This window comes from Erythrolamprus reginae, chromosome 1 (assembly GCF_031021105.1).
Source record: "Erythrolamprus reginae isolate rEryReg1 chromosome 1, rEryReg1.hap1, whole genome shotgun sequence".
Taxonomy (NCBI): Eukaryota; Metazoa; Chordata; class Lepidosauria; order Squamata; family Dipsadidae; genus Erythrolamprus; species Erythrolamprus reginae.
In genome coordinates, this window is record NC_091950.1 from 109,574,527 (window position 1) to 109,599,891 (window position 25,365).

General features: G+C 39.8%; 1 protein-coding gene across 1 annotated transcript in view; it reads left to right on the forward strand.

The window, feature by feature from the left end:
* Window positions 1-25,365, forward strand: part of NELL1 (neural EGFL like 1) — a 478,454-nt gene that overhangs the window by 176,094 nt on the left and 276,995 nt on the right. Inside the window, exon 9 of the mRNA XM_070761843.1 lies at window positions 8,446-8,571. Coding sequence (XP_070617944.1) covers window positions 8,446-8,571 — 126 coding nt within the window. The remainder of the gene's footprint in view (window positions 1-8,445; window positions 8,572-25,365) is intronic.

Sequence of the window (25,365 nt, forward strand, 5' to 3'; positions counted from 1 at the left end):
CAAAAGTCCCCACCACTGGGCCCTACCTAGCGTTAATTAATGGAAAGGGAGAAGCCCTTGCCAACCCCCTAGGCCCCTTTTCCGAGGCCCAAAAGAGAAAGCCTCCCCTCACAGGTAGGCCCTTAAGGCCTTAAATCCGGCCTCCAATCAACCCAGGACCGGGGACCCCAGAAGCCAAACCGCCCCACCGCGCCCTCCTCCCGGCCGGGAGGAGGTTACCAGTCCCCCTCGGGCCCGAGGGGGATCTTCTTGAAGAACTGAGCTCAATCGAGTCCTCCGAGCTGAAGACAAGCTTTTCGCTCCCTCTGCCGGCCACAAAATGGCGGCCGCGACACGAGGGCAACCCAAAATGGCGCCGGAGCAGCACTCAGCCGAGTGTCTGCTCGTGAGCTGGGTCCGGGGCGAAAAGGCCTGCTTCGAGGCCTGCTGCCCTTAAATAGGGCCAGCAAGCCCCGCCCGGACCCAACGTCATGCCCAGCCACGTGGGCAAGGGATTCCCGGCCGAAATCTCGCCTCGCAAGATTTCGGCCGAAAACAAAATGGCGGCCGCCATGGAAGGGTCCGAGTCTGCCCGGCCCTTCCGCAAAAGCGCCGTGGGGCCGGTAAGTCAGCCGGCGATAATATCACACAAATGAACCAAACAATGATTTACATTAAATGGGAGCAATGACGTCTAGGATCCATTGCTAATGATACTTATTTTGTCATTGCCTTAGAAATGTTAGCAGGTTGATGATGATCACTATATTAGCGTCATGAAGACTTCCTGCTCCTGCAAGTAGGTAAAGAAGGTAATGATAGATGCTATTAGTTCCATATGTCATTAAGTGGAGGGAATTAATGATACCCATCATTACATCCTTTTCTAGAATGATAGTCTTTTCATGAGTTTGTTTTCATATATTCTAAGGAGTCTTTTCCAACTTCAAACTTCACACACACACACACATACACACACAAGTTCACACACACACACACACACACACACACACACACATATTCATGATTGACTGATTCTTATAAGAACTTGTCATCTAATAAAGCAAGATTGAAGAGCTTATGTGGAAATATTTGCAAGAAGTGGAACCAGTATAAGCTTCAGCTATATCTGGGAGATGCATGCAGCGGAATCTCAAAAATATTTTCTATCTTATTCTCTAAGTTAGTATAAATCAAGAAACATTGGTTGTAAAGTGATATATATGAAAATTCAGGCTTATTTTATAATTTAGGATTGTCTTTGAGCTATTATAAACCATGGAAAACCAATTCATAAATCATTATTTTGTCAAAGTAATTCATGCTGATAACTTGGTTTGTTTTCTTAAGAAAAGCCATTTGAGTTATTAACAGAATCATCATTTCCCCAGGAAAATATACTGGGAAAGCTTCCCAAAACAGTGGTGTCTAAATTTTGTATATCACTTGATTTCATACTAGTAATAAATCTAATTGGTAGGCATTATAAAATCAGAAAAAGACCTTTTTGATAGCCTGATTAATTGAACTTTCAATTAAAAAAACCCGCTTAGCATGCAGATAAATTCTTAATTTCTATTTTGAGACCCATACAGAAATATGAATTGTGAAAAGGACAGCTGTGATCAGAAACAGGGAAAACTACCCAGATTTTGAAACCAATATAAAATGTATTTATTTTATTTATTGGATTTGTCATTTATATATAAAAAGGCAGGGAAGAAGAAAGAATTGTGAAATAAAGACCACAGAAGTAGAGTCTTGAGACCTGATGATAGGTAACAATACCTGGCCTAGATGAAAATGTTGTTTCTATAAGAAACCCACAGACTGATATCCAGGCAAGCTGATAAGAAAATAGACTTGGAAGGGAAGGTTGTACTAGCTTAAGTGCTTAAATATCTGCTGATGGAACCGAAAAGTGGCAACAAAAAGGGCATTGCTTGGTAGACACGTTTTTCTTTCTACATCCAATGTCACCTGCCTGTTTGTGGAATACGGCAGGCATTAAATGTGGACAAAGCAAGGGAGAAAGGGAGTGTGGTAAATCAGAATAAATGTCTCCACAGTAAAAACTACGATTTTTTTAAAAAAATCACCATTTTCTTTCTTTTTTAATATAAGCTGATCTCATTTCCTATTGACCCTTCCCTCCCAATCCCCAATTGAAAACCACTCAGCTTTTGGCAACAGCTGAAATGATGCTGGGAGTTGCACACAAATCACAACCAGTGTACTGTTGGATGATTGTAGCAGTCCTTTAAATTTACTGAAATTGGAGACAGGGATGCGCTACCCAACTATTGTCAAGTGCCATTAGTAGGTTTCATATAGGATCAATGCAGCAGGCTGATACTAACATCACAAAGTTGTTTGTGTAAACACATGCACACACACATCCACACACACACACACACATGCACACACAAAAAGAAAAATGGGAGATTCAGGCAGTTCAAGCAAGTATAAAGATTTGTTGCAAGCTTAAGCTTTCTAGAGGAATCTGAGCTAATAAAAGTCAAAGGAAATTAGTGGGAGTTAACACGAACCAGAAATTTTTTGAAACTTCGGGCAAAGTGCGGGGTCGTGTTCGGCGTTCAGATTTTTGATGTCACCGGCAGGTTGCTAAGGACGCCAAGGTGATCACTTCCTGGATTCCATGGAATCCCGGAAGTGATCACCTTGGTGTCCTTAGCAACCTGCTGGTGACGTCAAGGCTCCGCCCCTGAAATCTCTTCGTGGGAGGGATTCCCCAGCTCCTTCAAAGGAAGGTCTTCACGTAAAAATAAACATTGTTATTTTTACGTGAAAGGACACCACAGCGGCGCTGCAAGCAAAGGGCGGTCCTTTCACATAAAAATAAACATGTTTATTTTTATGTGAAAGGACCACCTTCTGCTTGCAGTGCCGCTGCGGTGTTCTTTTTCGTAAAAATAATGTTTATTTTTACGTGAAGACCTCCCTTTGAAGGAGCTGGAGAATCCCTCCCACAAAGAGATTCCGGGGGCGGAGCGTTGATGTCACCGGCAGGTTGCTATGGACGCCAAGGTGATCACTTCCTGGATTCCATGGAATCCAGGAAGTGATCACCTTGGCATCCTTAGCAACCTGCCGGTATACATGATGTCAAAGCTCCACCCCCGGAATCTCTTGCTGGGATTCCCCATTCGGGTTCGGTTCGGGTTCGGCCGAATTTTGCGTAAAGTTCATCCGAACTTGCCGAACCCGAACACCATTGGGTTCGCCCATCACTACAGCTAACTATAAAACATCAATAATAGTACAAAAAGCTCTAAAACTGTTTAAAACAATTTACAATACAACAGTTAAATCCCTGCATAGCATTCATGTCTGGATCTCCCTGGTTACCACCATAAAATCAATGGCCCCAGGCCTGTCAAGTCTTTACTGCTTTACAGAAGGCCAATTGGGTGGGGGTGGTCTGGATCTCAGGAGATAACTAGTTCCAAAGAGTTGGGGCAGCCACAGAGAAGTCCCTCCTCTGTGGACCCACAAGCCCACACTGTTTAGTTGATGAGACCCAGAGATTGCTGGGAGCTATGTGGTAGAAGGTGGTCTCAAAGATAGTCTGGCCCTTAGCTACGTAGGGCTTTAAAGTTGGGGTGCATTTAGATATCTTGTGGGCATGCAGGAACTCATGACTGATGATGCATTTAATCCTTGCCTTGGTCATCTCAATAAACATACACACATATGCATACCCACCCATGCACAGAGACACTGGCACTCACACAGGTATATATATTGATACAAATTTTTCTGTTTTTTTTTTCCTTTAGGAAAATCAAAGTTTGCCTGAGTGATCACTATCATGTGATAATCTTATCATTTGGTAAATTCATTTTCTTTGAAACATTGGTAAAGCTGTCTGTGAAAGAAAAGAACTGATAGTAACTCCATTCAGTCTTTTCCAATGGCAAGCAATCATGCTTTGTTTTTCCAAAATTGACCCTGTTCAATCTTAAAACACATTGGAAATCAACCCTGTTAGGATTGCAGGTCCCCAGCACTTATTGTACTACAAAAACAATGTCTAAAGAACAAAAGTTGCCCAAATGTGTATTAGTGGCGTATTTCTTGTACTGTTCCAGATTAAACTATGCATTACGATGCAATGATTTTCATGGAAAAGCTTTAGCAGGAGTGACTCCTTGTCATTATGGCAAACTGGCTTATGCAGAGGGAAGTTAGCGATATGTGAAGAATCATTATGATATGTCAAGTTTCATTTTAAAGACCATAAGTAAACCTTTTTATGAGAAAAGCAAACTACTTCACAGTCCTAAGGAAGGACATAAATCATGTTTTTATCTCCTGTATGAACCATCAGAAGACAAGTTCTAATATTTCAAATGGGACAAGCAATCTATACACATGAATCATAATTTGGGTTATGTTATAACCAACCTTATGGATACCACTCAATGACTTATGCTTTAGTACAGTTCTAAAATTAATAATAATGCTTGATTTTAGAGTATCGAATCCTGCACTTTTTTTTCTTGAGAAATGAAGGCAACCAGTCATTTGCACCTTTGTAGCTGAATATAAATTGATGGAATTATTTTGTTGCTGAGAAATGCTAAAGAATAGGTGTGAGGAATTTACAAAGAAAAATGTCTAGGCTTAAAATAAAGCCATATCAATGCATGTCATGATGCTGCAACTCAACAAGATTTAGTTAGAAGTAAATTCTATTTTAATTCAGTGAATTTTATTTCATTTTAGATGCATTTAGGCTTTTGTAACCAAGATAAAATGTAAGATAGTCATGTTTTTTGTCTTTTCTATTGCTTATATTTTTAAGGAGCCTGGGAAAACGTTATGACCTCTCAGAAAGAAATAGGGAGAAAGGGAGGAAAGAAAGGAAGGAAGCAAGCAAGCAAAAAGAAAGAAAAGAAAGAAAAGAAAGAAAGAAAGAAAGAAAGAAAGAAAGAAAGAAAGAAAGAAAGAAAGAGGGAGGGAAAAAAAGAACCTCAGCGGACAGGTTCTCAATGCAAAGTGATTTTGTTAGTGATATCAATAGAATAAGAATGTTCATCCATTACAGATATGCCTAAGTATAAGATTATATTAGTAAAGATTGTTTTCTATTGTAAATGTGTTTTCATTCTCACTAAACTGTGATAAAAGTATAACATTTAATTTCAGCACTGTTGTTCTTTTAAAAGTTCTCTCCAATTGCCTATCAAATTTTCTCAGACCATCATATTCAATTCAAATTAATTTATATTTTTAATACTCACACTGGAATAATTAGGATAATATGTATATACATGAAAATTCTATTCTACACATATACTTTGTTGTATTCTCTGGATTTATTTCAGAGTCTTGTTGTAATGGCATCCCTTATTTTAGTATGGCTTGCGCATATTTTCCCCTTAATATATGTTCTTTTTTTCTTTTTTCTTTTACAATTTATGTACAAGGAAAATTTAGCGCAGCTGGACAATAAACTCGTTTTTGAAGCAGAAGCCATCTGTAGTACTAAAGATTGCCTTAGGTATATTCTAAAGCAGGGGTTCTTAAACTTCATTGCCACCTGTCCAACTCTGCCCCAAATGTAGCTAAAATAAAACAGAGACAGATGGTGCACCTAATGAAGATTACTTTTGTCCCTGACCTGGAAAAGGTGAGCAGATGAAGAGAAAATGGAAGGAACTAACCTATCACCAAACTTGCTTTAAAGTTCCTGTGGGAAAGAGACTGTAGAGATAGAAAAACTTGAGAAGAATAAAAACTTGCTAATCATTTTTGTAGAGGCTTGCCCTTTACAGAGTTCATAAAAGCAAAATTATAGAATAACCCCAACCTACTTCAGGCTTTGAAGCATATTGCTCTTTATACATATGATGAGATTATGTATAATCTCATCTGCCCCCACATCTAGAAATGAATGAATCAGTCAATTTGATTTCATTTACTTTCTCAACTTTGCATACTAATTTGCATATTACCCTGTAAATGTATGAATTTTGGCAGAAGTGGAAGAGCATCACATTAAGGAAAAGTTTAAACATTAGACAAATATATTCCAGTTTGTATTAAAAAAATAAGTACATTTCCCTCTATTATCAGTAATTGAATCAAATAAGAACAATCATGTTAAACAACCATCACTGAACAAGTATCATAACTTTTGCATGACTTGACCTGATCTTTCTGAATCTTTCACTTCAGACTTTTGAAGTTGGTAATGCATTGGCTGATGATATCAAATTAATAGTGGTACCTCTACCTAAGAACGCCTCTACTTAAGAACTTTTCTAGATAAGAACCAGGTGTTCAAGATTATTTTGCCTCATTTTAAGAACCATTTTCTTCTTAAGAACCCGAGCCCAGAAAAAATTCCCAGGAAATTTGATAGTGGCATGAAGGCCTGGCCAGTTTCCTGCCATTCCCCCTTAATCCTGGCCATCTCAGGCTTTTCTGGGCTGCCAGAGGAGCCTTTCAGTGGCGTTTAAGGAGGCTTTGGCAGTCCAGAGTGGGCACTTGGAGAGGGAATAAACCACTTTGCTGTGGTGACTCCCTCGTACTGCCTCCTACACACCCGGCATGAGATTATTTCCTGGAGCATCTGGACATGGAAAGGCAAAAGGGGGTGTTTTGCCCCGGTTTAAGCCAAACTGAGGAGTCACCACAGTGAAGGAAAGGCACTGCCTACAAAGCGAGTGAGTGAGAGAAGAGTGGAGCCCTTCAGCATGGAAAGGAAGAGGAAGCTGGTAGCAGCAGCAGCCGCCGCCTTTCGGTCAAAGGAGCGGGAGGTTCTCTGGCACAGTGTATGGAAGGCAGCCTCGCGCTGGGTGTATGGGAGGCGCATGCTCTTCCTCACCGCCTCAGAGTCCCTCTTTTTTTTTAAGTCTTAAAGTTTTGGATTTTTTTGATTACCCTCCTCTCACCTTCTTCCTTCAGCAGCGACTGTCCTCTTCCTCCTCTTCCTCATCCTCCCACCAAAATTCCAAGCTTTTATTTCTTTCCCAGTGGGTTTGCCCACATTATTTGCTTTTCCATTGATTCCTATGGGAAAAATTGCTTCTACTTACAAACTTTTCTACTTAAGAACCTGTTCATGGAACGAATTAAGTTCTTAAGTAGAGGTATCACTGTATATCTCTGAATTAATTCCAAAACCCTTCATTTTGGAATAAGGTTTCAGTTGTCCAAGCTCAAACCTTTTCTCAGATAACATTTTCAGGAACACCATTTCTTGTTATTTATCTATTTTTTTTCAGCCAGAGCACTAACAGAAAGGAAGGGAGGAATTATAGAAAGGAAATTATAATATGTATAATATAATAAGAAAGGAAATTATAATATGTATTATAATTATAATAAATTATGATAATCCATACATATATACATCTACCAAAATGTTAGGGCAGTGCTGGATGTATATACAATTTGTCCATGAGGTGTCTGTTGAATTAAAATGTGACAGAAATTTACTAAAATTTATATTTTTAAAATGTTGATTTCAGAGATAAATGGCCTTCTTTTCCAGAGCTATTTTAGGTGTTCCTTTTAATATGATAATCTTAAAAGGCTGTTGAGAATCATATTATATTAAAAGTAAGAGGATAATGGAATTTCAGGCATTTTATTAAACCATTCTGGCTGTTAATAGCATTCTAATGTTGTAAACAACCAAGAATAACTATAGTTTCCTTTTACACAATTCAGAATGATATTCTTATAGGAAATGCTGCTTAGTTTAATCAGAGTGAACATACGTAATTCATCTGAACAATGGATATTTGCTTCAGAAGAATAGATGGGTATCTATTGGGTACATTTAATTTTTAAATGCTAATCTTTATTTTTTTTTCAGTTCAGATTGAAGATGCTACTTGATTTTTTTCTGTAGCTAATAATGGTTTATGTTTCTGGAGCACTGCTGGTTTCAGGATTAAAACATTTTTCCCCCAGACAAATCACTTGAATATCTCCATTATACCTTATATTGTCCCAAGCAGGTTTTATTTTCAGCTTTTTATAACTTTCAATATGTGACACTCATCTTTGGTTCAACTAATTTCATTTGGAAATTGTGGCTTAAACAATCAAGAAAGCTAGTATGAGGGGCACTTGAATTTCTCATTTAAACACTCTATGGTGATTGACTTAATTAAATATTGATAATTAACTTCCTTTCTTTTCCTCTTTTAATTACTACATTTTGTCCACTCTTGACTGATGGTAGAGTGATAAAGAAATATTTTTTAAAAAAGCACTTAAAGCATATCTTTATATTACCTTTAAAGCTGGCAACAAGCAGAAATACATCCAAGGTTGATAGCAGAATTCAATTTCTAAATGTTTTGTTTTTGGAAATACATTTTGGATGCTTTTATGTAGCATGTTTCCTATTGCAGTTGTGCTTCTATGAAAGTATGAGTTGTGCATCTGATTGCAGTATCATGAGATTGTTTTCTCTCCCTGCAGATGTTGATGAGTGTGCTGCTAAGATGCATTATTGTCATGCCAATACAGTGTGTGTTAATTTGCCTGGATCATATCGCTGCAACTGTGTCCCAGGATATATCCGGATTGATGATTTTTCATGTACAGGTAGGATTTTAACATGATAACTATCCCCCATGATAACTTAAATATTTTATTTTATTTTTTATTTTATTTATTTGTTTTGTCCAATGCACATTAATACACAATGAAGGTTATAGAGGATATATACAAGTAGAATGTATCAAAGAGAGTATAGAAGAGAAAATAAGAGTATAGAAGAGAAAATAAGAGTATAGAAGAGAAAATACGAGTAAATATAACTAGAGAGAATAGCAGAAAAGATATAAGAAATAGAAGAGATATAATGGATAGAAGAGATAGAAGAGATAGGAGAGAAGATATAGGAGATATAGGAGAGACTATAGGACAGGGGATGGTAGGCACTCTGGTGCACTTATGTACGCCCCTTACTGACTTCTTAGGAACCTGGTGAGGTCGACCGTATATAGTCCAAGAGTAAAGTGTTGGGGGTTAGGGGATGATACTATGGAGTCGGGTAGTGAGTTCCATGCTTCGACAACTTGATTGCTAAAGTTGTATTTTTTTACAGTCAAGTTTGGCTCTTGTGTGCTCTTGTGTTGCTGTGGTTGAAGCTGAAGTAATCATTGACAGGCAGGGCGTTGCAGCATATAATCTTGTGGGCACTACTTAGATCATGTTTGATCATCTTTATTAGGAAGTTACAGCATTAATGTGAAAATATAGTGATTTATATAATCTGATCAATGAAATACAGTTTGCATTCAGGGATAAATAAAGACAGAAATATAAATTTTACTGTTGTATTTTGAAATTCAACTCTAAATTGTTGATTGTATTAAATATTTTTGTTTTATGAATTTTTTTAGAATGTTGGAAAATATTCACATAAATATATATTTAGTCATTTCTATTGATAAAATTATTTAGGAAATTATTGTCTATAAAATTGTTTAGAAAATTAATTTTCTATTTAGGAAAAATATTTTCTATTTAGAAAAAATATATTTTAAATGTCCCTCAAAATTATGCAAATGAATGAAGAGATCTTACATAAACTATTGCTATTTAATGTAATTCAAATCATGCTTCATTAGACTGTACATTTCAATGTACAGTTAAAGTAATGGGTGAACTATGCATCTATATATTAATGTTTTCAGCATAGCAGTTTGTATGAAAAATGGAGGATAAGATGAAACTCATTCAAAGCAGGCCAAAAGAACAGTAAGTTTTGTTCAGAACAGTTTAGTTCAGCGAAGAAGAATGGAGACTTTGAACACGGCCCAAAATATGGAGGATGCTTCCCATAAAAAGATGTGTCTCCCCCCAAAAATAGTCTTGTTTGAACTAAATGAAGCAATATTGCCTTGGTGTAAAAGCCTAGGGAACTGTGAGTAAAGAACACTTAGATTGGCCAAACTGATGGTTTAAGCTTGTAGGAAAATATTAAAAATGTATGAAATTTATAGTTCTTTGGAGCCATCACCTACTACAAGGTGCTGTGTACTGTGGGGTGCCTCTTGATTTTTTGAAACTTAAGCCTATCCTTATAAACTAAACTGAGTGGGTATACAGAGATGTGTCACCGAATGTTTCATTTAAGAAATAAATAATACAAGTTGCAAACTGTGTGTGCTTCTATGAGTTGAAATAACTGGATAAAAATAACAAGTAAATTGGATGTACATCCTGACCCTCAGTCACTTATTTTTCCTGGAAAAATGAGATTGTTCTCTTAAATGTAAAACTTTGTGAAAGTACTAATTCAGAATGGGGCCTGAAGGCATAGCATTGTGGGGACAGCTGTCCAGCTTCCTTGACACTACCACTTATTTGACTATCCCACAAAGAAATGGGTGACAAAGCCCAAATATTTGAACCCACTCCAAAGCTTCCTTTGGATGGGATTGAGTAAGGAGGAAAATATCCATCCAAGGCTGTTAAATATAAGAGCCTGAGAGATTTCATATTAAAGTGTTCAAAGTTCTGGATCAGGAATGAGAGGAGATACTAGTTCTAATTGTTTTAGGCAGAAAAGCCAGCTGTGTCACCTTAGGCCACAAGTTCCTTCTCAACCCTAACCAATGCCAGGCTCTAGGACAATTCTGGCTGAAAAACAGTGCCTATTAGTCACATTATGTGTTGATTTAATATTTTTAACTTTTGCGAAACTAGTAGAATCCTGTAATGCCAAGAAAAACAATAACGGCTAAGAAAAATTTAAGCCTGTTTCAATGAGGTCCTGACAGCCTTATAAAGATAATCATGGTTGGATGCAGGCAGAGATGCGAACAGTGAAAGGAAGATTGCATTCACAATCTTCACATTATGTATAATTTGATAACAAAGGTATTAATATCTGACAGGCATAACTGTTCCGTTTCTGTACACACTTACATTCCCTTACAGTTTTCAATCTAAAACTTTTTTTTTAAAAAAATAGAGACTTTGTTTTGTATCAACTGCATCCGTCTTTAGAGATCAATTTCATAGCTCATCATTCAAGTGTGTTTCAGTGTGCTTTTGTGCTACAGTGAATTGCTTCTAACCTTCATTTCCCCACTGCATCTGTTATGTGAATTGGCTAGATTGTCTTTGGTAGGCAATAAAGAATTCTCCAGGTTCTCATATCTATAAAAGGATGAATTTCATACAGACACTGGAACAAGTGCAGGCTGACCTGGTGCAATTTTAACAAATGGTCTGTGGAAAAATAAACAGTGATTTGCCAAAGGTCTCACTGGAGTACCAGAGACAATCCGAAAAGTATATATAATTGCACTTTTCAGTATAGATTCAATAGCATTATTAAAAGCCTTGCATGGTTCTGAATACTGGAAAAAGAAAAAAAGAAACCATTCAATATGTATTCCCAGTTCAGTTCAATCTGATGCTCCAATAAAACAATGCTAGCTTTGTTAGTTTAAATTATGTCAATTTTCTGTATCTCGAACAGGGAAATGTATATTATCTAAGATCTTTGGTTTTTTAATTGTTATTGATTACATTTCACTTGGGAATGCAGACCAGCTGAAGATATAAACCAATGCACAGAACTCAATTGATGAGCTAAACTGGATCTAAACTTTGCTCAGTCAAACTACTTTATTGCTCTTCTTTGAAGCAATGAAGGCATATAAAATGGCTTGTCTATCATCTGCTCCACTTTTTTTTGTTTACATTTCCTAGTTCTTTTTTCATAAAACATCTTTCCTCATTTCTGCAAATACAGTGATACCTCGTCTTACAAACCCCTCGTCATACCAACTTTTCGAGATATGAACCCGGGGTTTAAGATTTCTTTGCCTCGTCTTAAAAACCCTTTCCATCTTACGAACCTGAGCCTGGGTTCGTGGGCTCCCTTACTGCGCCTGCGCTCTCTGACTGCCGAAGGGATTCCCCTGCCTTGTGGCTGTCATCGCCGGGATTTCCCATTTGCTTGCATGGGAATTCCCCGCCAGAATTCCCTGCCCCCTTTTGCTTGTATCTGAGGTGGGGAATGCCAGAGCTGCCCCATTTCCCTGCCAGTTTCCCCTCTAGCCCTCCACTTCCTCTGTTCCCCGCAGCTGCCTCATCCTACTGCCAAAATCCCCCCTAGCCTGCCGCTTCCTTTGCCCCATCTCGCTGCTAAAATCACTCCTCCCAAAGCTTCCTACACCACTCTAAATTGCCCCCGAAATTGGTCCCCCAAAAGCTTCCTACCTTGCCCCAAATTCCTCCCAAAATCGCCACTCCAAAAGCTTCCTATCTTGCCCCAAATTCTTCCAAAAATCGCCACTCCAAAGGCTTCCTATCTTGCCCCAAATTCCTCCAAACATTGCCACTCCAAAAGCTTCCTAAGCCACCACAAATCAACCCTCCATTCCTCGCTTCTCTTTGCTGTCCATCTCCACTCCGTTAGCATTCACTTTGTCCATCTGCCACTTTTTTTTAAGCCTTAAAGTTTGTATTTTCCTAATGGATTTGCACACATTATTTGCTTTTACATTGATTCCTATGGGAAACAATGTTTCATCTTGCAAACTTTTCACCTTACGAACCTTCTCCCGGAACCAATTAAGTTCGTAAGACAAGGTATCACTGTATACCAGATGTTCATTATAAAAATCACAAAGATGTCCTGTTCCTTCCTGCATAATTTCACCAGTCAAAAGGAGCTAACATCTAAATTGCAGGAGACAGAGATGGTGTTACCTGTTCACTTTCTTAGAACTAATAGATTCGAAACTCATCCCAAATAATTTTGAAGGTGGAGCTTCTATTACCTCCAGTACACTTAACCAACCAAGCACATAAACATACATTGATTGTAGACATCTCCAGCATTGGTTTGAACTGGATTTGGAAAGTCTAAATTGACAAGTTGAGCACTCACTGGATTTTTGTTCATATTATTGGAGAATTGTTGAAAAAAAATCATTTAGATCAGAGACCAGTACAGAATTCAGCTGAAGCACAAATTGATTTGTTATGGTGCCAGAGATAAGAAAAATGGCTAAAGACAGAGGGGATATAACCCCTCTTTATATAATTTTACAAATCAAGTATACATGTAATTGGATACAGCATCAGAATTACTTGGATATGTATAGATATGGTGTAATATGTTACAGAAATAAATGAGAGTGGAACTATGAAAAAGTGAGGCAGGAAGAACACTGTGAGAAAAGTGATCTGTTGCTTGTTTAAGCATCTGTATAAATACTGTTCTCCATCCCGTTTCAAACTCCACTATGGATTAAATATTGTGATGAAACTGAATATTCTAGATTCTAGCAGCCATAACCCCAAAGCCGAAGTAATACAAGATTTCAAAAATTATAATTCAAAATATTTGAAGGACATGAGATTAACTGTCCTAAAATATATCATATACTACACTTGTAACATATTCAGTATATTATATATGAGACCACTGATGCATTGTGACAGGAGAATGGAAGTCATCTTCCTATAATGCTTTTTGGGAGGAGTTAATGGTGCACAAATGCATTTTCTTTTTACAATTCTGTGCAGAAGGTAAAAGTATGGTAAGAAAGAGTTTTATTCTTTTGTTCATTTTTGTAGAACCAACATTTACAGTTTTAGTTTTTTAAAATACTGGTACACAATACACTCTGGGACTAAAGGTTTCTGGACCATTTGAATATTCATTTTGTAACGTTAGCCTTTGAGAGCTAAGCATGTTTGCATGTATAAAGGAATTTATTTGAAACCTGGTGGACACAGATTTATGTTTCATTTCTTAAAAATAATGTGTTCAGGAAGGCATTAATAACTCTTTACTCCTTAAAAAGAAGAGATAAAGCTCTAAAGGCATGGAGCTTCAAGTATAATTCTTTTCAGAATAGTTTCTATTTTTAGCAAAATCAATAGAAGAACTATGATACATAATTGGACATGTTTGTTCATTATCAGGAGGGAGGGAAGAAGGGAGGGAGGAAGGAAGGAAGGAAGGAAGGAAGGAAGGAAGGAAGGAAAGAAAGAAGACAATTTAGAATTAAGGATAAATTTCCTAACAGAACAATTAATCAGTGGAACAGCTTGCCCCCAGAAGTGCTCCAACATTGGAAGTTTTAAAGAAGATGTTGGACAACCATTTGCCTGAAATAGTGGAGGGTTTCTTGACTAAGCAGGGGGTTGGACTAGAAGACCTCTAAGGTCTCTTCCAACTCTGTTGTTGTTGTTGTATGCAACCTTGTCACACTCATTGCCAACCTGTATATTTCTCCTACTTCTGACTGTGTCTTCCTGACAGTAATCTGATAGAAACAGTTTCAAGGCACCAAATGGTTTTAAAGAAAACAACCAATACATTGAATTGCACCCAGGAACCAACTTGCAAAGTAACAGTAACACATGAACATAGTAAGAAGTGCCAATTACTGCTACATTTTGAACCAGCTGTAACTCTCAGGTGTTCTTCAAGCACAGTTGCATATAGTTCCATTTCAGTAGTCAAGTGATGAGACAACCAAGACATCCAGAAGGACTCCCAAGTTGTTTACAAGCAGCGGTGGGCTATGAGCCGGAATGCTAAATTGTGCTCACCGCCGTGGCTTATAAGTTCTTGCGGGACCAGCACAATTTTGCTGCTGTACCTGTGAAGGTAGCAAAATTGCGCATGGAGCCGCAGGTAAAACCTCACCGAAACACGGGTGCAATTTTGCTACCTCCACAGGTGCAGCAGCAAAATTGTGCTGGTCCCGCAAGAACTTACGAGGCGCGGCGATGAGCACAATTTAGTGTTCCGGCTCATAGCCCATCGCTGTTTACAAGACTCAAATGGAGAGCACAACCTCCTCCAAGACCAATGGTGGAAGCATTCCTGATTTCAGGGGGAGGGACAGAAACCACAGGTAGTCAGTCTTATCAAGATGGAAAACCCAGCTGCTGTGGCCTATAGGTGAGCTCTTGTCTCACAATCAGGAGGTTGTAAGTTCGATCCTCGTTGGAGGCAGATGGCAGGGGGTTGAGCTACATGACCTATAAGGTCCCTTCCAACTCTGTTAATCTATTAAATTAGAGCCAAAGTCTGTTTCTCTCCATCCAGACCCTCCAAATACTGGTCAGTATCTGAACAGATTCCCTTATGCAACTGGGGGAGTTATCACATACCGAAGATATAAAACCCTGAAACTGCAGGTACCTCACCAGAAGTTTTAGGGAATTGTTAAACTGGAGGGGGGAAAGCATTAAACCTTGATCACCCACAAGATATGGGACTCAAGGCATGATTTCTTCCATCCCAACAAAAACACTTGGAATTAACCACTGAAGAAGAAGGTGAAATACTATAACATAGTGCCTCCTATTTCCAAGCCACACAAAAAGAAGAATGTCATAGTCAACAATATTGAAATCAAGGAGTATAGTAAGAGATACCCAATTGTAAACCCAGCTCTGAGGCTAATCTTTATTGATGCTAGGTACTGCTAGAAGTAGTAAGTAGTTTTAACCAGAAAATGTAAATAGCAATTAACTTTATAACAGGCTTACCATTAAGTATATTGCCTGCAGTTCTTAACAAAGGAAGCCATCCTAGTAATTACAACCTCTGACAATATTATAAAATCTAGTTTGTTAATTTACAGGAAAAAAGTATTAAACATTATTACACATTAGTCATTAATGATAGCCATTTGTTTGTAGTCTATCCAAATATTATTGATGTGTTATATTAGCAGCTCTGTTTTGTTTGCCAAAGTTCTAGTAGGTTTACTAAAAATATTTGGAATCTTTTTTAAAAAAGAAAATTCACAATTTATCCACAATTTTGGTTAGCTATAATTCATTCTCCATCAGTATGGATATTCAAATAATTTTATTTCTGCATCTGTAAAATGCTGTATAGAAATTACCCATAAAGTGAAACAAGAAAATCTTTACCTCTACTCTTCTGTTTTCCCACCATATGAAGTGATGGTTATTATCATTACCCTTCTTGAAATCAAGGTAATATTTTGAAGTAATCAAGCTGATAATAATAGTTTGCCAGTTCATTTGGAGACAGAGTATGAATGACAGTAAAAAAAAACCCAAACCCACAATTGAGCAAGTGTGGATATCAGAAAGGAAAGGAAATTGTTATGTATCAATTGGTACATGGTTTCACCCAGGTCCAGCATTTGAGCAGGAAAATTCTCAAATGCCATTGGTTGATGCATCTGACAGTTCCCTACAAAAGGACTAGCTATCTTACTACACGATGCTGGTTGTATAGAGAAGTTGCCAAGTAAAGAAGTTCCCTGTGAAGTCTGTCTCCTGCCCTTATTCCCACTACCCAACAGAAATGGTGAAATGTTTTTTCCAGGACATAATGAATATGGATGGTGGTATCACTTATTTGGAACAGAACACTAGTTCTTTTCGATAGACTGTGATGACAGATAGCTTTCTTTAGCTTGAATGTAAGTAGAAAATGCACATCCACCTCAAGTTTTCTAGCTGGCTGGCAGGCTCAAATGAACCAGAACACAATATGAAATCAGCCACATTATGCTAAGGACAGCTGTGGGATGTGTTGTCATGCATTTGGGGACATTGTTGTCATGCAGCTCAGTCTTTATCATGGTTGATGGGCAGGACTTCCAGCTTAGAAAGAAACTGAATGAAAGAAAAAAAAAATTCAATAGCTCATTTTTATGAACTGAGAAAAGATGTTAGTTTATAACAGACAGCCAATCTTGGGGGAGAATAGCAGAGAAACATAGGGCTTGGGAATTCATTTTCATTTGGAATTGCAGGTGATCAAAAGAACCTAGCTGCATATTCCTTTTTATGTTTGTTCTTTGATTTTATTTTATTTTTTGGTAAAGACTGTGAAGACTTGACATTTACACTGGAGGAAAGGCGTAATTATTGTGTCTCATAGATTATTTATATACATTGATGATTGACACATTGGTACTTTATATGTAATTTTTTTTCTCCCACTTTTATGTTGTTTTATGATAAAGAAATATGACCTCTGTGAAAAAGGTATCATTTTATAGGATTTTTATTAAAAGTATAATTAAATGATAAAAACAAATGCAAAAGAAACAATGGAAATTGCAGAAAAGGAAAGTATTAATTGTAGCTTCCTTATTTATGCGGGCATTTGTTTTTCTTGGTTAGGGTGGTTATTATACAATACTACTACTAATTAATAACACCAGTAGTAATATGGGCCTTGTGTGTAATCCCAAAACATCTCAAGTACCACTTGAACACCATCATCATTGACAAAATCACTCTCAATCAATTTTTTTAACAGATTAACAGAGTTGGAAGAGACTTTGCAGGTCATCTAGTCCAACCCGCTGCCCAAGCAGAAGATCCTACATTTGCCACTACGTAGGATTGAACTCACAAACTCCTGATTGTGAGGCAAGAGCTCCACCTCTAGGTCACAGCAGCTAGGCTTATTTTTATTTTTTTTGCAAAAGGCTGGTTTATTTCTAATGTCTTACATCTTGCAATGCTATCTTTAACACAGTGAAACAACATATGCCTATCCAAGATTCTTGGAAAGCACTCAATAGGTGAATAAAATTTCACATACAGTCTACACCAGAGGTCTTCAAACTTGGCAATTTTAAGACTTGTGGACTTCAACTCCCAGAATTCTCCAGCCAGCTATGCTGGCTGGAGAATTCTGGGAGTTGAAGTCCACAAGTCTTAAAGTTACCAAATTTGAAGACCTCTGGTCTACACTAATAGCATTCCCTGCCACATGATTTGTTGGGTAATCAGAAGTTATTTCTAGAGGAGGAGGAGGAATATCAGAAATGTCATGCAAAGGTCAATGACACAATAGAAGACATAGTTGCTGGTCAATGGTGATAGACTAAGTGAGGTTTATATTAAGACAGAATTCTTTCAAGGAGAATCACTATCACTACTGCTGTGTTATTGTTCTGATTCTTCTGTCACAAATACTGAACAAATCAGACTGCGGCTATCAAAAATCAAAACGTCTGCAAAGCTGTACTATCTCTTTTACATGACCCATCTGAAGCTGTATGGGAAAACAACATTTGAAATAGAATTGTCACTCTGCACTATCCATATATACAGCAAAGATATTATAAAGGAGTTTGATTTGGACAAATGTGTCAGCTTTATAGTCAACAGTGAAAAGTAAGTAAAATTGAAAGACTCAAGATGTCCTATGGAAATAACATCAAGATTCTCGATGAAAAAGATCACTAAAAATATCTGGGCATTCTTCTAATTATTAGTGTGGGTCTAATTATTGACTCACCTCACAGTGGCGGCACCAACAGCCCTGCCCATCAGGAGCCCACTGCCCTGCCCATCAGGAGCCCACTGCTGCCCATCAGGAGCCCACTGCCCTGCCCATCAGGAGCCCACTGCTGCCCACTTGTGTGGCCACTTGCTGCCATGTGCACAGATCGCCTTTAGCCTCCATTTTGCCAGTTCTCTCCAGCTGAGAAATGGGCTCCAGATTAATGCACATGGCACTTCCTGGTTTCCATTTCACCTTCAGATGCCTTCTGGAAAGGTCCCCATAGCTTATAAAAGAGTTCCCAATCAATGACAGTCTCTGAAAGTGAAACAGAGGCCGGGGGTGATGTGTGCATGAATTTGGACCTCATTTCTTGCTTGCAGAGGACTTTCTGGAAGAATGTGATGGCAAAATGGAGGCCAGAAGTGATGCATCAGAGGAGTTGCAAGCGGACATAGGAGAAGTGGGCCAAAAAGGTAAGGTAGGTGTCAGGGTGTGTGAGGCCTGGTAAGTAGGGAAGCTCCATCCCTTAATCTCCACCCAGCTTAATTTTCCCCTGTGTGCCTCAACCTACCCACTGAACCCCAGGGTAAACGGGGTCTGAATTAGGGTTAATTTGGGGGTTAGGGCTTAATTTTAGTGCATGTGTTCAAAAACATGATATGGCTTCTTTTTGGTGTGTGTCATATTTTTGGGGAAATATAGTAAATACAATGGACTGGATTCAAGCAGACCTAAAAGCTCTGATTAGGAAGACCCGACAAAAAATTGACAATAAATCATGCCATTCTTCCATACAGTGAAGTTGAGAGTTACTACCTACCAAAGAATGTGGGTGGACACAGAAAGTTGCAATACACCAGAAAGCTGAAGAAGAAAAACGATTGCCCAAAAGACAATAAAGAAGATTCACTGGACCTATACACTTATTGAATGCCAGAAAGAACAAGCTGGTCTACAAGAAATGTCAAATGAAGACTAGAAAAGAGACATAGTAAGGCTACAAATTAGTGGTCAGTGCATTTTTAAAAAATGATCAGACAAACAGATAACAACAAGATTTTGAAAAGCTAAGAGCAGGCAAAATAAAGAAAGAGAAAGAGAGACTTATTCTGGCTACACAGGGCCAAGCCTTAAGAACAAATGTATACAAAGCCAGAATTGGGAAAACAGCAGCAGACAACCGATGCTATCTCTATAAACAAGCTGAAGAAACAGTGAACCATCTAGTTAGCTGCTGCAAGAACATCGCACAGACTGACTCTAAATAACAGCATGACAAAGCAGCAAGAGTGGTGAACTGGAATATGTGCAGGAAATACCATTTGCCTGCAAGCAAGAACTGGTGAGACCACAAAACAAAGTAATAGAAAATAAAGTACCGTATTTTCCGGCGTATAAGACGACTGGGCGTATAAGACGACCCCCTAACTTTTCCAGTTAAAATATAGAATTTGAGATATACTCGCCGTATAAGACTACCCCTCTTCTGTACATCATAGACCTGACTGAGTCTAGGTCTATGATGTACTTGCATTGAGAAAAAAATCATTTCTGAACATGATAACACAATATTTTAATTACTAATGATGAAGATCTTATTGTTAAAATTATGAATGAATTATTTAGAGAGAGAGAGCCAAGTGGGAGCACTCTTCTGTCTATCTCTCCATATGTCTCTGTCTATCTGTCTTGTCTGCCTCTCATATTTCTCCTCACCACAATTAAGTTTATTATTATAACTCATCATAATTTGTCAACACAAAAAGGTGAACCTGGCTATTTTTCTTTCTCCTACCATCTATTCTGCAGGTATCTTTCAGTCTAACATGCAGCATGCTGACACCTATGTGAGAATCTATTATGGAATGAGAATCTGTATGTGATATCATGATATGGCAATCCAAACAGCCCATCCATTTTTTCCTCTTTCCGCACTTTCTGTCTTTATCCTCTTGCAATGTCACTTAAACAGATTTTAACTTGTCGGGTTTAATTAGTGACCCTGCCAATTTTCAGTACTGTGCAGTGTGCTATGATACAGAGCAGGGTGAATAATATGACCTCAGCTTTTAAAGTTATTTTAAAATGTTGCCTAAGAAATATGGAAAGATGATTCTTTTTGGAGGAAAAGTACATTTTCAATGGTTAAACATACGAACAAATACAAACAGGCAGAAATAAATGCATCCAGTTTAACATTCAATTTTGCAACCACTAATAATGTTGGTCAAGTAGGTACAAAAATACCTGGGGAAATGATCAAAGTCTGGGAAATGGCTCCCTTGTCAGTTAAAAGGAGTGCTGATTTACCACCTGCTAGAGCAGTGATTTTCAACCTTTTTTGAGCCGCAGCACATTTTTTACATTTACAAAATCCTGGGGCACACCACCAAACAAAATTACACAAATCTAATAAATAAATAAATACATACATACATACATACATACACACACACACACACACACACACACACACACAAATAACCCCCTCATATATACAATCCCATGTAACATCCCCTTATAAATACAGTCAATCATCAATCATCCCTCCTCAAATTTATACCACTGTCTCATTTCTGGGTTATTCTCCTGTCTTTCCCCCTTTTCTCTCTCATGTTTCTCATTTCTCTCTCTTCCTCCCTTTTTCCCTCATTCCTTCTCCCTCTCACTTCTCCTCTTTTTCCATCCCTGTCTCTCTCCCCCCCTTACGTGTGTGTGTGTGTGTATACACACTCGAACCATTTCCAAAACCAGTTGAGGGCTGGGTTTTTTTTTCTCTTTTATTCTTTTCAAACACAGGTGTGGGCTGGGGGGCGGTGTTTCTTATTATTTGGGTGCTTTTTACCATATGCTTCAAGAATCACCTCTCTCCCTCTCTCTTGTTCTCTCTCTCTCTTGTTCTCTCTTATTTTCTTTCTGAGGCTCCTCCCACAACGGTGGCTACAGCGGCGCTGGTGATCCGGCCGCTAGCCGCTCCGAGCGCTGTGGGAACGCCCACCCCTCTCACAGTCCGGTCCCGGGATGACAGTAAAGGGGCTGCTTCCCATCCTCCTTCTCAGAAGGTTTCCTTCTGAGCAAGCTGGCAGGAGGATGGGAAGCAGCCCCTTTACTGTCAGCCCGGGACCGGACTGTGAGAGGGGTGGGCGTTCCCACACCGCTCGGAGCGGCTAGCGGCCGCATCGCCAGTGCCGTTGCAGCCACCGCTAATGTAAAGGGGCTGCTTCCTGGTGGCAGGAACTGCGGGGGGTAGCCGGCGTACGCTCCGGCTAACAAGCTCTTGCTGCAGCTATCTGCCGCTTCTTTCTTCTCCGCCTCGCCTCCGCTATTCCCGCCGCCGCCTTTGCTCTCCCCGCCGGGCAAGAGGCAAAGGCGGCGGCGGGAGTAGCGGAGGCAAGGCGGAGAACAAAGAAGCGGCGGATAGCTGTGGCAAGGGCTCGTTACGCCGGCTACCCCCCGCAGTTCCTGCCGCCGGGAGTGGCGCTCCACCCCAGCAAAGCCGGCGGCGGGAGTGGCGTCGTCCAGCAATAGCAGCGCTTCGATGAAGCCGGCGAGGGAGCTCCGGAATCGGTTGGCGCTCGCCCGACGCCTTGTTTTTTTATTTCCCCCTTTGGTTTCTCTTCAGAGGCGGGAGTTCGGGAGGCAAGGGAGCGCTCGAGGAGACAGCGTCTTGCGGCATCGCCTCCCGTTGGGTTTATGACGAAGGGACGCTCAGCAACTTCTTTTTCCTTTCGGTGCCATAGCCACCCGCAGTCCCCGGAGCCCGCGGGTTGAGGCAAAGGGCTGCGTTTCCCTTCCCTCCCTCCCTCCTGCACCCGTCCTGAATGGAAGCCCCGCTCGGCCAAGCAGCCCGGGATCTCCGCTGCTTGCAAACCGGGCGGGCGGAGCAGACCCGCGCTCACTTTCGGCTCCGGGGACTGCGGATGGCTATGGCGCCGAAAGGAAAAAGAAGTTGCTGAGCGATGCCGCAAGACGCTGTCTCCTCGAGCGCTCCCTTGCCTCCCGAACTCCCGCCTGTGAAGAGAAACCAAAGGGGGAAATAAAAAAACAAGGCGTCGGGCGAGCGCCAACCGATTCCGGAGCTCCCTCGCCGGCTTCATCAACGCGCTGCTGTTGCTGCTGTCGCTGCCGCCTGAGGCGGCGGCACTCGAATCTGGCGTGGTGGGAAATCTTTGCCTGCCTCCAGATTTTCCACCACGCCAGATTCGAGTGCCGCCGCCTCAGGCAGCAGCGACAGCAGCAACAGCAGCGCTTTTTCCTTTCCCCGGAGACGAAAGTGAGCGCGGGTCCGCTCCCCCCCCCAATCCCGCTCCCGGCCTCCTCCCGCCCGCAGCTGTGGAATGGGCGCAGTATCCGGCCTATAAGACGACCCCCCACTTTGGAAAAGATTTTCAGGGGTTAAAAAGTCGTCTTATACGCCGGAAAATACGGTAGCTTAAGTGTTCTGGGGTTTAGAATTCAAACAGATGAGCACCTTTGATGTAACACCCCAGACTTAAAAATTGACAGTGAAGACAAAAATGTCTGAATAGTGGATTGGTGGTACCTGAAGACAGCAGAACAGAAGAGAAAGAACTGGAGAAAATAATAAAATAAAAAAGATCTACAAATATACTTTATGTAGCCTGCAGCAAAATGAAACAAAGATAGTAGCAATAGTTACATCTGGCTTGAGTACAATCCTAAAACATCTGGGGCACCACCTGAATACCATTGGCATTGACAAGATCATCACCAATCAATTGTAAAAACAGCACCTGCTATATAAAAGCCCAAACTGTTCATAAGAAAGACAAAAGTTTGAATGATATTGCAGAACATACAGATGACAGAACATAGGGGGGGGGATTACTTTTCAGGGTATAAGATGCACCCCACCCCCCGAAAAAGGGTGGAAATGTTGGTGTATCTTATACACCAAATATAGCCATTTTTGCTGTCCCAAAGCCCCGCCCCCATATCCCATTTTTGCAAAAAATGGTGTGGACAGAGAGTAAAAATGGGCCATTTTTCACAAAAATGGGAACATTTTTGCCATACCAGCACTCAGGAGTTCCTTGATCCTTTGCCCACCCCATTTTTGTGAAAAGATGGGCAAACAATGGCCCATTTCTTTTGCAAAAATTGGGGTGTTTTGCCTTCTAATTACCCCATCTAGCATGACTGGAGGAAGAATTCTGGAAGTTGAAGTCCACTAGTCTTAAAGCTGTCAGGTTTGAAGACCCCTGGGTTAGGGGTGCAAGTTTAAGACTTGTGTACTTCAACTCCCATTCCTGAGCTAACATGACTAGAGGATAAATTCTGAGAAGTATACATGTTTATAAAAAGTATTCTGCTACACTGGTCTTTTATTAAATAATAAATCACTACACTATTTGGTTCAGAATATGTTTTTCCTTGTTTTTCATCTCTAAAATCAAGGTGCGTTTTATACCCTGGTGCATCTTATGCTCCGAAAAATTCAGTATTTAATAAACTTAATAGACCTGTGCATAGAAATAGAACAAGTATGACAAAAGAAAGCAAAGGAAATAGAAATAGTAATATGTGCCTTGGATATGTCCCTAAATAACTAGAACACTACTTGAATACCATTAGCATAGACAAAATCACTATTGGTCAATTGGAAAAGGAAGAATATCTCAGAGACCGCCTCCTGCCGCACAAATCCCAGCGACCGATTAGGTCCCACAGAGTGCGCCTTCTCCGGGTCCTGTCAACTAAACAATGTCATTTGGCAGGCCCCAGGGGAAGAGCCTTCTCTGTGGCGACACCGGCTCTCTGAAACCAACTCCCCCCAGAGATTAGAACTGCCCCTACTCTTCCTGCCTTCCATAAACTCCTTAAAACCCACCTTTGCCGTCAGGCATGGGGGAATTGAAACACCTCCCCCGGGCATGTTCAATTTATACATGGTATGCTTGTGTGTGTGTCTGTTAGTACATGGGGTTCTTTTAAATCTTTAAATATTTTAAAGTTATTTGGATTATTTATGATTTGTTCTATCTTGTTGTGAGCCGCCCCGAGTCTTCGGAGAGGGGCGGCATACAAATCTAAATAATAAATAAATAAATAAATAAATAATAAGATGAGGAAGTGTTGGTAATGACCTGTAAAGCCCTACATGGCATAGGGCCAGATTACTTGCGGGACCGCCTTCTGCCTCATGAATCTCAGCAACTGGTTAGGTCTCACAGAGTTGGCCTTCTCCAGGTCCCGTCAATTAGACAATGTTGGTGGGGTCAAGGAGAAGAGCCTTCTCTATGGGGGACCCGACCCTCTGGAATCAGCTCCCTCCAGAGATTTGCACTGCTTCCACCCTCCTTGCCTTTTAATATTCATGTCGCCAGGCTTGGGGTAATTACATCTCGGTCCCCTGGCCAAGTGATGTATGGCTGTGGTTTGAATTTGTTTGATTGATTTTTAATATATCGGGTTTTTAGGTTATGTAGTTTTAAATTAATTAGATATGTCTTTGTATTTATTGTTTTATATTATATGCTGTGAGCTGCCCCAAGTTTTCGGAAAGGGGCGGCATATAAATCTAATTAACAAATAAAATAATAAATAAATAAAGAGCTTTACTTAGAAGAACTTACTGTATATTCTGTGACAATAACTTTAACGCCATTAACAACAGAAGGATTTGAGAGGTAGCTAAAAATGACAAATGCAGTCATTTGTCCATGTGACCAACCATAATATTTAGAAATAACTTAGAGCAAAGGCATAAGCCATTATTTTGTTTTGGCCATTTCTTCTCTTCCACCTTGCAGTTCATATAGGCTTCTCAAGACACATATTGCAACATTTATTTATTTATTTATGATTTGATTTGATTTGTATGCCGCCCCACTCCGTAGACTCGGGGCGGCTAACAACAATGATAAAAACAGCATGTAACAATCCAATCCAATACTAAAATAGCTAAAAAAAACATTATAAAAACCAAACATACATACAGACATACCATGCGTAAATTGTAAAGGCCTAGGGGGAAAGAATATCTCAGTTCCCCCATGCCTGACAGCAGAGGTGGGTTTTAAGAAGTTTACGAAAGGCGAGGAGGGTGGGGGCAATTCTAATATCTGGGGGGAGTTGGTTCCAAAGGGCCAGGGCCGCCA